Genomic DNA, 14,634 nt, shown 5'->3' on the forward strand with positions numbered 1-14,634 from the left:
GGCTTTAGCTAAGTCCTCATTGCAGACTGTGAAACAAACAGAAGAACTTTTGGATAAGAAAAATCAGGAACTTTGTGAAAATATATCACATATCTTTCAAGGACTAGCAGTTCATATTGATCGTATAGAGGGACGGGTGGATGAATTAGTGGAGAAAATGGAAGGAACAGAGGACAGACTTGAGAAAGTAGAAGAAGGCATGGAAATTCTTCAAAATGACATGGTAATGTCACAATACAGAGAAATGGAATTTGCCCTGAGAATTAGGGGTCTTAAGGAGGACTTACAAGAGAAACTTAAGGAGGAAATTGTTACAGCTTTGGCCCTGGTATTGAATTGCAACCCAGAGGTGATTTGTGGAGAAATAGAAAAAAATTTTAGAGTAAATTCCTGGGTTGCACGTCAGAGAAATATACCTAGAGATGTGGTTGTTTACTTTACCACAAGAGTACGTCGTAATGAAATTATACAGCTCTTTTATCAGCAGAGATTTCAAATTGCTGCACAAGATATTATACTTTTAAAAGAAATACCTTCTAAGATTTTAAGAAGAAGAAAGGATTTTACTTTTTTGGCTCAGGAGTTAAAGAAGCGGCAGATGCCTTTTAGATGGGAGATTCCTTTGGGCATTGTGGTAAATTTTGCGGGGACCAGATACAGATTAAATTCTGTTCAAAAAGCTAAAGATTTTTACTTATCGGTCCTGAAAGCTGATTTGTCACCATCATTGACATTTAAAGCACAGGAAGATTTGATGGAGCAACTTGTTGTGGAATTGCCTGGGGCCATGTCATTATCTGCAGGAGATCCTCAGAATCAACAAAAGTTGGGAGTGAATTCAAAGGAGCAAAGAATGACCCGTGCTGCCTATAGGCGTAAAGAGAGAGAGCAACAACAAAAAGAAATTGTATCTATAACATATTCACCGACTTTGGAGGCAGTGGGAGAGGCGAGGCCAAAGAGATCTGCAACGACAGACTTGCAGGGAATGCTTAATAAGCTTCATAAGCCAAAGGATGGTTAAGTTGATGACGCCGGAAGTGAGACTTTATTATGGAAAAGGAAGAAATTAGTTTAATATTTGAAATAATATAAAAAGGATTATATGTTTGTAAAGAACTTATAGTATTTTGAAAGATTTAAAATATTTGATAAACTTAAGATTGGGATTTTATTTTACTTTTCCAGCTTTGAAGAAGGAAGTATTGACTTAAGATTTTCTTGAAAGTATTGACTTGAGAGTGAAGAAAGTGAAGGAAAAATTTAAGTGTAAAATGTAAGAAAAAATTTATATAAGATGTTTGATAGATATTTAGATATTTAAAAACTGTTTTGAGCTTAAATGTTGAAGGTGGATAGATTATATTTAGAGAAAGTATGGAGTGAATAAATATCATATAGTTTTTGAGTAGATATATTGTTTTTACTTATTGCTTTATTAGAGTTAAAGTATGTATATATTGATTGTATTATGTTTGTTTAGTTAAATTGTAATTTAGATACGGAATGGGATGTGTTTTAGTCCTGTATTTGGTTCCGGGAAGCCCAGGGGGGGAAGGGGATTAGGGGAATTATAAAAATTGATGTATTTACATGTTATAGGTAAACAATAATTGTATTGACAAGAGGAGATGCTCGGCTGGTATCCCAAATTGCACTCGATGGGGTGGTTAGAAAGGAGATGGGATGTAGGTAGGTGGAAAGGAGGAAGGAGGAGAGGTTGTGGGTTAGAGGGAGGAAGGATAGGAAAGTGAATGAGGGTGGAGGCAAGGCGGGGACTGCCGAGCGTTTCCGAAAATGTATTGACTTGGATTTTTTTTTTTCTGCTTGTGTATGTAAATGCATCATATTGGTATTTGTTGTTTAATTACAAAAATCAATAAAAATTTTATTAAAAAAAATATGTACCCAATGTATCTCATACAATATGTAGTATGCTAAATCATTACATTAAAGAACTTAAATTGTAGATTTCTTTGTGAAGTCATCCTTTTTTTTTAACCAAAAAAGTCTTGATTTTCCCTACACAAGTAACAGATTTTTCATAATGCAACCCTAAACAGTCTTTTTGACCAAATTCAGCACTATTTGAAAGTCCACTTGAACCTAAGAAATGTGAAACCTATCAATAAAAGACTATTTTTACTGAAAAAAGGTAATCCATCAAGATTGTGGTTCAAGATATATCTTTTAAATTAATCAGAGAGTTTTATAAACTTGTGTACAACATCAAAGTATCCATTCTAATTTATGATTCATCTTAAAGTATAAACTTTTTATCACTAACAGATTGCCAGAGAAAATCCTTTGCTGGAGTACATTTTTTGGGGATATTCAGCACAGAAAAAATAAAAGTCTTGCCAACTGAGCAACCTTATATCAGTTTTACATTTTTAAAAATGTTTCCAAAAGTTCAAAATTTTCAGAAATGTCAGGAGTGTTATAAGATTGCCCACCTTTAAGAAACTGCTGGAAATCTTGAGCAAAGTTTTTTTATTGGCATACAAAACAAATATAGTGATCACCAGGTCCCCAGCTAGAAGTAGCCAGAACCCCAAACTTTCCAGTGAACAAATATATGGAAAGGGAAACTATAAAGGTGTCACCAAGATGTCATGAATAATTTATGACTGATGGAAGCAATGCTGATGTAATATGGGGCAAGCTCAACCAGAAGACATCGGCACCTCTGCATCTGAATAGGTTTCCTCTAGCCATATCTTTATACCAGCAACACAGTGTGTTTCTCAATTAACTACATTTTATTATGACAGCTGCTGCCAGTTTTGGGCACAGCGGGCATGGATCGGGTGGAAGGAAAGAAAAAGGAGGAAAGAAAGGGGGTGGGGTGGTTGCTGTGGCTGTTGTCGGAGAGAGACCAGGTGAAGTCGAAGAGGGATTTGAGGTTTTAGCTGATCCCTTTCTGTGAAGGAGAGGGAAGGAGAGAGTGAGAAGTTGGAATTTTACTGCTTTCTTTCGCAGGGGGGATATCCCGAGCAGAGGCAAGAGAGAGTGAGGAGAAAGAAAGTTGCTGGGGTTGCTAAATTCAGATTTTAATAATAAAGGAAAGGGGGGAGGAATTTTGACACCGACGAGACCTGAGACTGTGAGCGACGACAGAAGAGAAGGAGAGGTTGATCATTACTGCTTTGGAGACTAGCGGCCATCTGAACTTTGATTATTGGTACTTGTGCAAGTTATGGACATTGTGGGGAGTTGCCCTTGCAGGGCAAGCTGTTACTGCAGAATGCTGACTACCTTCGTTCGTGTTCCTATCGCTGCCTGGAGCTGGGTTTTTCCCCACCCCACTTGTTTCCAAACGGTCGCTGTGAAACCATTGACTATTGCTGCTATAACTGCCTGAGACTGTTAAACACCATCACGCATTGATTATCGGGGCTAGGGGCTGGTCATTTTTGTTCCTGAAAGCCCCCCCCCACTTTGACGAGAGTCTGCCACCTCCTCACTTCGCATGAGCTTCTGCTAGAAAAGACACTTCACAAACACCTTGAGAGCGCAGCTGCAGAGCGCGACAGGGGAGCGGGGCTGGGAGGGCCTGGGCTTTGGCGGCCTCTGAGGGAGTAAAGCTACAATAATATTACATTATTATGGTTAGTTGCAGTCAGCCAGATGTTTAGACTGGTTTTGGCATCTTTATCACTTGTCAAGTCTTTACTAAGGACCTTGGATAGGCAGGTGTTGTTTGATGGTGTTAGAGGTATTGTCATAGTATGTAAGCTATTCCAAGTAAAGCTGCCTTTTGCAATTGACTGATGGTGATTTTGCTCAAGTGGTTTTGGGGCTGTACCCAAGAAGCCTATTACTATTGGTACTATATTTGCTTCCTCTTTTTTGCCACAATCATTCTACTTCTCTTTGCAGATTTTTGTATTTTGAGATTTTACCCATTCTTTTTCTTCTATTCTGCTATAAAATAAAATATTATTTTATAATGTTATAAAATAATTTTATAAATTCATATAATATTTTAATTTGCTATTGATTAATCTGTCTTCTATAAAAATATTTCTCTGAGAAAAAAAATAGATGGTAGAAATATCTTAAGTATCAGTAATACATGGATTGATTGTTTAAAGAAATGTAATAAAGCAGAGGCAGTAAATAATTCCAGAACTATTGCTTCCTTCCAGTTTTTTAGGATATTTAGGGTAATTCTTTATGAAATGTGTAGATAGTTTAACACACATTCATCATATTGACAGATTTAATTGAAGCTTATCTGAGTATTGAAAAAGGGCTTTCAATACTATAATAATGCATATCAGGATCCATCTTGAATCTCCCTATCTTCCTGAAGAAAACTAAAATATCATCAATGGACACATAAGATTTGGGTAAATGTCATATGATTCTAGTGCCAGTGTATCTGATATCCTCAGTTCTGCACTTTCTCTGAGTCAGTTTTACTGTTGAACGTATTAAAAATGCTTTTTGAGGATGTGGAAGAGTATATCTGCTATGAAGCAATATAGAACAGGAGACCCCAGCCCCTGGTTCATGGCCCTGCACTGGTCCTCAGCCTGTTGGGAACCAGGACATGCAAGCAACAAATGAGTGCACAAAGCTCCATTTACACAAAGCAGTAGGCATGTGTAGGAAACCATCTCCTCCCTCCACGACTGCCACCAGTTTCCGAACCAGAAAGGTTGGGGACCACTGATATAAAAAGTTTCAGACAAGTGTAACACATTATACCCATTGGTGGCAGAGCACCGGCGGAGCACTGGTGGGTCAGGGAGGGTGCTGAAGTAAACTGGTGTCCTGTCTGTAGCGCCCATGCCGGTTGTCCCTTCCCTGCCAGAACCAGAATGCCACCGTGTTTACCATAAGTGCTGGTACTGGTAGATGCCGGCCTTCCGTCTGGCAGGCCTGGGCAGCTGCTAGAGAGAGATGGACCTGTTTCAGGCCTGGCACCATTAGGGGGTTTGCCCTTTCACTCCCCTTTCGAGCCGACTGTTGGTAGTTTCAATCACCTGGCCCTCTTTGCAGCTTTGACCACACAGCCATTGAAGCGCCAGGTGGAGCACCAGAGCTGGAAAGCATCACATTTCTCTGCCACTGTGAAGCTGGAGAGCTTGCCTCATCCACCACCACCCAGATGCCCTCCCTTCCCAAAACATTTCTTTGCTAATCTTCTTTCCAGCTCTGATGCGCTCCTCCACCGCCATGGGCAGTCCACAAACAAAAGAAGTTTGTGGGACTAAAAAAAAAAGTGAAGTCTGTGTGCACGCCTGCCTCACATCCACCATACTCTCCACAGTGCTGCAGCTGATCCAAGGCATGGCGAGCACAGCTGATGGGTGAGTGTATAGCAGGCGCGCACACAGACTCTGTTGTTTTCAGTGGCACTTCGGTGCCTGGCCGGCCACTTCAGGTCAGCTGCAGCGCACCGTGCAGAGCATGGCGGACACTGGGCAAGCACAAGGCAGGTGCGCACATGGACTCCGCTTTTTTTGGTGCCCTCCCGAGAGGCGGCATGGTGATTGATTGACAGACATGCCACGAATGGGAATTTACCATCCCCCAAACCCTGCCGAGTAAGAAGAGGCACCAAAACCAGAGGAGTCCATGTGCCTGCCTGCCACATACTCACCCTGCATTAGCCGTGCTCTCCATGGTATGCTGCAGCTGATCTGAGGCATGGAGAGCATGACTGACACTAGGCAAGCATGTAGCAGGTGCACACACAGACTCCTCTGTTTTCAGCAGCGCTTTGGTGCCTGACTGGCCGGGACAGCCCCACTTCTCACTCGGCCGCTTTTCCTCTTTCTTCTCCCCACTCCTCCTTCCCTCGCGCCATCTGCTTCACTTCCCGTCTCTCCATTGTAGCACACATTGCAACCTGGGATCTACTTTCACAGCAGCAGGGTTTGGGGGATGGTGAATCCCCATTCATGGTGTGTCCACTGACCAACTGCCATGCCGCTTCTCGGGAGGGCACCAAAAAAAGTCCATGTGCATGCCTTCCTCGCACTCGCCCTGCATCCGCCATGCTCTCCACAGCATGCTGCAGCTGACCCGAGGCGGCTGGCCAGGCACCAAAGCACCGCTGAAAACATAGTGTATATGCGCACCTGCCTTGCTCGCATCAGCCATGCTCTCCATGGTGCACTGCAACTGATCCTAGGTGGCTGGCCAGGGACTGAAGTGCTGCTGAAAACAGCAGAGTCTGTATGCGCCTGTGCTACACACTGACCCATCAGCCATGCCTCGGGCAGTTGCAGTGCACTGTGGAGAGCATGGCTGACACAGGCAAGGCAGGTGCACACCCAGACTCCGCTCTTTTCGGCGGCACTTCAGTACCTGGCCGGCTGCCTTGGGTCAGCTGCAGTGCGCCATGGAGAGCATGACGGATGCAGGGCAAGTGCAAGGCATAAACTCTGCTTTTTTCAAGTGCCATTTTAACAACCAGTTTGCCGAACTCAAGAGAAAGTAGGTAATGGTTCTGCCAAACCGGTGCAAACCAGCCGAATCCCACCATTGATTATACCACTTGTAAAGAACAATAAAACAATTTGGTGAATTCCAGATGCTTAACCAAGAATAACAGATTATGAAAATTGTCATGACCTCAAACAGCTACTACTATATTGTCTTATTTAATTGCAGTAGTTTCCCCAGCTATCTGTAGCTCCTTCTCAGGAATCTGAGAAACATTGACTGAAGAGTTTCTCAGAAAGTCTATTGTGCACATGTTTAGTGTATAGCTCATTAAATTCAAGATTCTGTGTTATGTTTTTTCCTGTGGACTTGACATACCTTTATTATTTGGTTATTTTAGCAGCAATAAATATCCTGTGCTGTGGATTATATCAAAGACATGGTCATGTGATACATAGAGTTGATCTTTTATCTCAAGTTGTTTCTGTTAATTTTCTATTTGGAAGTGTTATGACACTCCTGAGATATTTTGGCATTTCATTTGAATATGTACTTCCTTGGAAAATATTTCATGGAATACCAAAATTCAAACTCCCAAAATTTAAAAAAAAAACACTGGATATTTCTTCTTAATAGTCAAATTATATGTTTGCCTATCAAAACAAGATCCAGTATTTTATATAGGAATATATTAATACTTCCATAATAAAAGCATGTCACACAAGTTATTTAAATTATTTTTATGCATGACATTATTTCCATAAATAATGCTAAAATAGTAACAGTGTTTCTAAAAGGGGTTGGATGGTCATCTAGAAATTTGGAATTCAAAATTATTAGCACACTGATAGACCTTAGCTCTTCTGTCTCTTCTTTCCACCTGTAGCTTCTTGACAGGTGCCTGGAGTCTGTATTGGCTAGGGTCCAGAAATTAAAACTGATTGCAGATAAGAAAGAGGTGGTGTAAGATGGGTGGTTTTCAGCCTAAGAAATTAAAACCTGGCCTTTGTATGTGTCTGTGTGTATAGCAAGTGGGTAAAGTGAGAGTTATCAGAGGAAATGGGTGTGCTCTCTGTGCAGCATTAGTTCTGAAGTACTGTAGTAAAGTGCTTCAGAATTGTGGTGGACACTTCCTTTGTACCTGCCAGCAGCTCCATAAAGAAATCTTATTTTTGCTTAGCTATTCACAGTATCCATACAGATTCAGGAAAAGAACTGTCTGAATTCAGAAGGCATTTATAGTCTCTCATACCAAGAGAATTTATTAAAGGTATTCTTGAGGAATGTCTTCAAAATTGTACTCGAACCAGGTTCTCTTTTAACAATTAGTAGAAGAATCCTCCTCTGCCATCTTTCCCAGCTTGGCAGAAGTTCTGACGGCTACCCACCATCCCCGCCACAGTCAGATGACCACATTTTGGAGATTCAGCAATCAGCCTGGTTTTACACTGTTTTGCAGCATTCCACAGTCACATGACCACAGTTTGCAATGTTTTTGCCAAAAACCAGCATCTTCTTCCAGTTTTTAGCAAAAACACCCTATAGTGAACAATTCACTTAATGATTAAGTACAGGTAGTCCTTGAGTTATGACCACAATTGAGCCCAAAATTTATGTTGCTAAGTGAGACATTTGTTAAATGAGTTTACCCCATTTTATGACTTTTCTTGCCACAGTTGTTAAGTGAATCATTGCATTTGTTAAGTTAGGAACACGATTGTTAAGTGAATCTGTCTTCCCTATTTATTTGGTTTGTCAAAAGGTTGCAAAAGCTGGACATATGATCTCAGGACATTGCAGATGTCATAAATATGAACCAGTTGCCATGGTTGTAAGTGTGAAAAACAGTCACGTCACTTTTTTCAGTGCCATTGTAACATTGAATGGTCACTAAATGAACTGTTGTAAGTCTAGGATTAGCTGTATTTGCTTTACAACTGCTGAGAAAAATATTGTAAAATTGGGTCAGTTATGTGATGACCAACTTTATGGTTGCCACAACCTATGACTGTAATTGGCCAGCTTCATTACGTTGTAAATCGAGGACTACCTATATTTTTTTGGTTGACCTGCTGAGCTCAGAGAATTGTACTCTAAACATGTTCTTGACTCTTACTGATCTTGAGATTCAAGATGCCTTCATAAATCCAGCAAGTTCTTCCTCTTCATAACCATTTTAAAAGCTCCAAAATGTGCAGAGCAGTTTGGTAAGATGTCAGTAGAGGATCTGTTTTTCTTCCTAGAGTTGTCAGTGCAGAAATCTAAGCTGGATGGCACTCTATTCATCCTCTTATTCAATGCTGATGCATAGAAATTTTGCTGAAAAGCATGATTGAACTGGTTTGATCTTTCTACTATAGTTCCATCCCTTTAGCATTTCAAGTGTAAAAAGAGTGAATAACTCATGATTGCTATTTTGATCTGCATGCTGCAGAAGATGTAAATGTAATTAGCTTTTAGCATATAAGTAAAAATTCTGGTGTGGAAGACAGAAGATTTGAAAGGGAATATGGAACATGCCTTTCTTTTTCATATGTACCATTGAAATGTTTGTCTGTTTATTGAGTTCGTGGACAGAGGCATCCTCAGCAGAGTTGAAAAAGGCCCGTATTATCAACATTCATAAAAAAGGAGTGGGACTTCAACCTCGTGGTGGGAGCTGCCAACTTGACCTTTTTGGCCTCCACTTGTGGATACCCCTGATTGTAACTTAAAAGTGTCTGTGTCGGAGCATTTGTTATGAGTTTCATTCTAATTTATGTCATCTTTTGTGTATAGATTGACTTTGAAGATGTGATTGCCGAACCTGCAGGAACCCACAGTTTCGATGGGATCTGGAAGGCCAGTTTCACCACCTTCACTGTGACAAAATACTGGTTTTATCGCTTATTGTCTGCAATCTTTGGCATTCCCATGGCTCTTATCTGGGGAATTTTTTTTGCCATTTTGTCATTCTTCCATATCTGGGCTGTGGTGCCGTGTATCAGAAGCTACCTAATTGAGATCCAGTGCATTGGCCGAGTTTATACTATCTTTATCCATACCTTCTGTGACCCATTCTATGAGGCTGTTGGCAAAATGCTGAGCTCTATCAGAGCAACAGTACGAAAGGAAGCATAAATGACATTTCAAGGAGCTGAAGAATGAGGGGTTTTTTTCCCCTTTCATATTTTGGTGCCAGTCTCAAGGCTGCCATAAATTAATAAAATGACCGGCACTTAACAGCATCACTCAAAAAACAACAACAATCAACTTGAATGCAGCAAATAATTTCTTTTTAACTTTCTTTGCTACTTAATCCCTCCTGGATTTATGCTATTCACTCTTTTCAGGAGGAAAGTCCATTTGCATTAAACAAACACAAACAAATTAAATAGCTGCTCGTCCATTTTACCTGCTTGTTGTTTTGCTGACCTGTATTGTTCTGCTTACCCCTTCCATTCATTTGTTGCAAGTTAAACTCACTGATTATAATGCAGAACTGCAAATATGCTTTCCAGCACTATCACACTGCTCTTCATTTTACTGTGAGTAAAAGCGGTATAAAAGCTACTGCAGCATAATGTACATGGCAACAAGCTGGCAGATGTCAACAGAATGTTCCTTTTATAGATGTATTGTCAGATGACTGTAGCGTTTTACTGTAGTGACCATATCTAATTGCCACACACAGATTTAAAGAAATGACTACTGTAACATATGTGCTGAGAGAAAGAAATCAAGTGTCTTTAAAAAGACAAAGCTTTCAATTCAAACAACTAGGCATGTTGACAAAAAGCTGTTAGTGCTGCTTCTGTCTTATTTTGTAGTCCCATGACAGATTATTTGGATTATAAATATATAATATATGTCACTAAGAGAAATTGTAAGGGGTGACCTTAGGCTTTTCTTTAACCAAAGAATTTATGAAATCCTGATGACACTTGCGTGAGAAGAATGGACCCTTTTCCTTGAGGTCTTCTTAACTAGGAATGACAGGATCTAAACAAAGAGCTTTTTAGAAATACTACACAATTTTATCTCTGAACAAAGACTTCTAAAAATTTCAATATATAAATCAAAAGTCAAGATAGGAATATGGTTGGATTTATTTTCTGAAAATGTTTCCATCAAAAAAATCCTTATGGCATGCACATACTGAAAGTTAATTTATCCCTAGATTAAAATAAAAAGGACACTATTGTATTTAATTTTTTAGCATCATTCTTAAATACATATGTTCTAATTAATTTAAACAAAACTTACTACAAAAGGACTAATTGTTCTCTTAAAAGTAGATAGCAAGGTAGATACAAATTGTTTTGAATCATGCCAACTATAAACTGGGTTTGTAAGAGTGATTTGGCCGTTTTCTATGAAGGACAGCTTTAAATCAAATTCATTAAATCTAAGCAAGTCCCCAGTGTGCTAGTCCAGTTTATACATTGCCAACTTTTCCCTAATCATACAAGTGTTTTGGGCAGCACTATGTTATGGTTCACTGTTACCCTCCCCCCTTTTAAACTGAGCTGTACATAATTCAAGGAACCTTCCTGGTGCATAAAACTCTCTGAAAAATACAGAAAAAAAGCATTTATAGCATTATTTAATATTGTGATGTAGAATCTTTACTGTCACCATGGTGACAATGAAGTGAGAGAATAGCTTCAATGGTTTTGTTTGAATGTGCTGGTTTTTTTATAGCTATTAACCAGGATGAGCTTTCTTAAATATAAACTGAGGAATTTCAAAATTTGTTCTGCTTTTGTTAGAAACTAGTTACAAGGAAGGCTTACTTGGATCTTGAGTATCTAGAATAGGTTCCAGGTACAGTCCTAGCATAATTAACAATAATGCCCTGGCTAGTTTTTTTAAACTGATTGCTTCAGCCTGTCTATTTTTACAGTGCCAAGCCTAAGCATATTCACTAAGGGATTGGTATCCATCAACTGAAGGAGGCAAGTGCTGATCCCATGCTTATCTGAACTGGATCTCAAACGGCACTTTTCTTCTCCCCCACAGTTGCCCCTGTAAAATAAAAATAAAAATCCACTCATATCTCCTCGACACTTCATCCTGCTACATGATAGGCCCAGTCCTGAAGAGGACCTCTTCATGGTAATTGAAACTAACATTATACCAGAATTGCTTGGATAGTCTGTATATGCCTTCCTTTTTGCAAATCCAGGTTTTACTAAGAGTGACCTTGGTGTCCTTCATTAAGTTACATTTCTACTATTTTAGGTAATTAGCTAATTAGATTTATCTTTCATGTGCATTGATACAGAATCATAGCAGCCCATTATTTTGAATAAATGATGAGCATTTTATTGACAATAGGCAATTGTTGCAGTAGATAGAGGTGTAGCATCATTTTTTCTTTTATTAGTCTCCTATGCTAACAGTATACACACACACACATACACAAGTGCAAGTAGGTATCACTTCGGTTGGAAGGTAACAGTGCTCTGTGATGTCATGCTGGCTACATGACCACGGAAATGTCTTCAGACAATGCTGGCTCAATGGCCTTGAATCGGAGATGAATACCACCCCCTAAAATCAGCAATGACTAGCAGAGTAAAATCCACAGGGACTCCTTTACCTATGCTAATAGTATAGAGGCTGAAAAAATCCAGAAGAGAACATTACATACCACATTATTTCAAGAAAACTGTGTGGACATATGAAACTGAACTTCAGAATGTCTTTATTTGTACAATATATGATATATATTCAACAGTATTTTGACTAATATTTTATTGCTTGAAAAATGCAATGTGCCAATGATGGCATTTATTTATTGGCTTCATAGGGGTCAAAAGTCAGTCCCATATTTTGGATTACCTATTCAGAAATCACATTAATTTACTAGAAGTAGCTATTGATAACAGTAATTTAGTCAATGAAACAAATAGTGAGCACAGCAGATTCACTTTCCATTCTCTCAGAAAAAGTGTCTTATCATTTCATTTAGGTTTGATCTCCCAATGCTTTAGTCAGTTCTTTCTAGTATGTAATCTACACTTAACAAAGTTTATCTCCCAACTAAACTTTGTGGGGAGTGAAATAATCTTTCCTAAACTATTACACTTAGCATGTTTTAAACTCTTACTTCCCATAAATTCCAGCCCCTAGAATGCTGGTTAGGAATTATGGAAACTGAAGTTCAGGAGTTGAGGACATCAAGCTATGGAACACTGGTATGGAATATGGAAATAATAGTGTTTATTCATATATTTTGCTCAAAAATGGTTAATATAAAATGTATTCATTTCATGAAAGAGAAAAAGGGTGTGGTTGAATATGTAGTCCAGACCATTAAGATCAGCTTGAAATCACATGAAGTAATGAGAATGTAATTATATACAGTTTGCTCAATAAATGTAAAGTAGCAAAAACTTTGTTGGCCAAGAAATTAGTACAGGAGCCCTGGTAGTGCAGTGGTTAAAATATCAGTATTGTAAGCAAACTCTGACCACAGCCTAGAGTTCGATCCTGACAGAGCTCAAGGTTGACTCAGTCTTCCATCTTTCCAAGGTCAGTAAAATGAGAACCCAGATTGTTGGGGGCAATATGCTGACATTATAAACCGCCCAGAGACTACTGTAAAGCACTATGGTGCGGCATATAAGTCTAAGTGCTATTGCTACAAGTGCTGTAGAGTATTACTCAGGAGCAATTCCGTATAAAATTTCAATCAGCTTTCAGTACTGTAACTCTAAACACTACCATAGTAGACATTTTATAAAAGTGCTTTTTTGTGTTTTGAACACAAGTTTTTGAAATATAAATAACTTTATATGTTTTCCTTTTGCATTTAAAACATACACTGGTCTGGCCATAATTTTTATAATGTACATAAATGAGATATATTATTTAGATATATATCTATATATGTTGTAATACAACAACATCATACTTTTGGTGAGAATGTAAACATAGTTTAATTTTATATAATTAAAAAAACACTTTGAAATATATTGTCTAGAATGGTATATTCAGAAAGTGCATTCCAAAGCAGATAACATTATTGATCCAAGATACTCACATATGCTTACAAGATGTAACTGGCATTTTTTTATTCTGCATGTTCAATAGCCATGGTTACAATCTGCACAATAAAAGCTGTTTTAATACAAACACTGGTCTGAATCACTCTTCTCTTTAAAAATAAGTTCTAGCTACTTAGTACAAGTTTTCAGATAGTTTCAAGAAATTTAGTCTGTTCACTACAGCTCCCATATGGTAGTTTGTCAAAGTTTGAATAACTATGCAGATTGATTGGGTTCACACTTTGATGCAGAATGGCCAGGTTCACACATTACACTAAGCCATGGTCTATTTAGCTATGGTTTACTCAATAAGCCATACTTATCTGATTGACCCAACATGCCACAATTGCTGATTTCATACAACACACAGCTAAAACCAACCAGTCCACATCATGACTTAAGACAGTGGCTCAATTTCCCAATTTTGGGAAGCTGATCAAAAATCTGGAATTTAGAGAATGTGGAATGTTCCTTCTTGGATAATTATTGCTGTATTCAAAAAATTCTGCCTGACTTCTGTTATACTCTGCCTTGCTTGAAGGAAATGAACTATCTGGACCCATTCAGTTGGGTTTCAGACTGGAGTACAATACAGAAACAGTATTGGTTGCACTTGTTAAGCTGTGACAGAAGTATGTGGAACACATTTTTGTGTTCCTTGACCTTTCTGCAGCTTTCAATACCACCAACCATGATATATTTCTGGAATGGTTTGGTTTGGGATGGAGGCCATTATCTTACAATGATTTTCATTCCTCTGTGGCCAGTTGCAGTTGGCACTGACAGAAAAGATGTTGTGTCTGCAGTCCTTCGTTTATGGGATGTCTTAGGGCTCAATGTTCTCCTCCCTCCTATTTACTGTCTACATGAAATTATAAAGTGAGGTCATCTGTCACTTTGGAATCATCTATCATCAATATGCAAAGAATACTCCAAAATATGTCTTAACCCTAGGCTGTCCAGATGATATTGTGAACATCCTGATTCAGTATCTTAAAGTTGTATAGATCTGGATGGGAAGAAAGAAACATGGGCTGTATTTGGCAAGACCAAGTGGCTGTGTTTGGCCCTTCCATTTGACTAGTCCATATTTGCTTTCAGATAGAGTTTTGCTACCCTGTTTAAAAAAAGGTGGGCAATCTGGGGGTTGTCCTGGACTCACAGATCCTGCTTGAAGAGCAAGTGGCAGCTGTGGCCA

General features: G+C 38.9%; 1 protein-coding gene across 3 annotated transcripts in view; it reads left to right on the plus strand.

Annotated features, from left to right (window-relative positions):
- The window catches only part of CAV1 (caveolin 1), a 58,839-nt gene extending 45,313 nt beyond the window's left edge, over window positions 1–13,526 (plus strand). For all 3 annotated transcript variants that reach the window (XM_015816439.1, XM_015816437.1, XM_015816438.1), the window contains exon 3: window positions 9,181–13,526. In XM_015816439.1, coding sequence (XP_015671925.1) covers window positions 9,181–9,522 — 342 coding nt within the window. In that variant the 3' untranslated portion in view covers window positions 9,523–13,526. The remainder of the gene's footprint in view (window positions 1–9,180) is intronic.
- Window positions 13,527–14,634: the final 1,108 nt, after the last annotated feature.

This window comes from Protobothrops mucrosquamatus, unplaced genomic scaffold, assembly GCF_001527695.2.
Source record: "Protobothrops mucrosquamatus isolate PMUCROS unplaced genomic scaffold, P.Mucros_1.0 scaffold452, whole genome shotgun sequence".
Classification (NCBI taxonomy): domain Eukaryota; kingdom Metazoa; phylum Chordata; class Lepidosauria; order Squamata; family Viperidae; genus Protobothrops; species Protobothrops mucrosquamatus.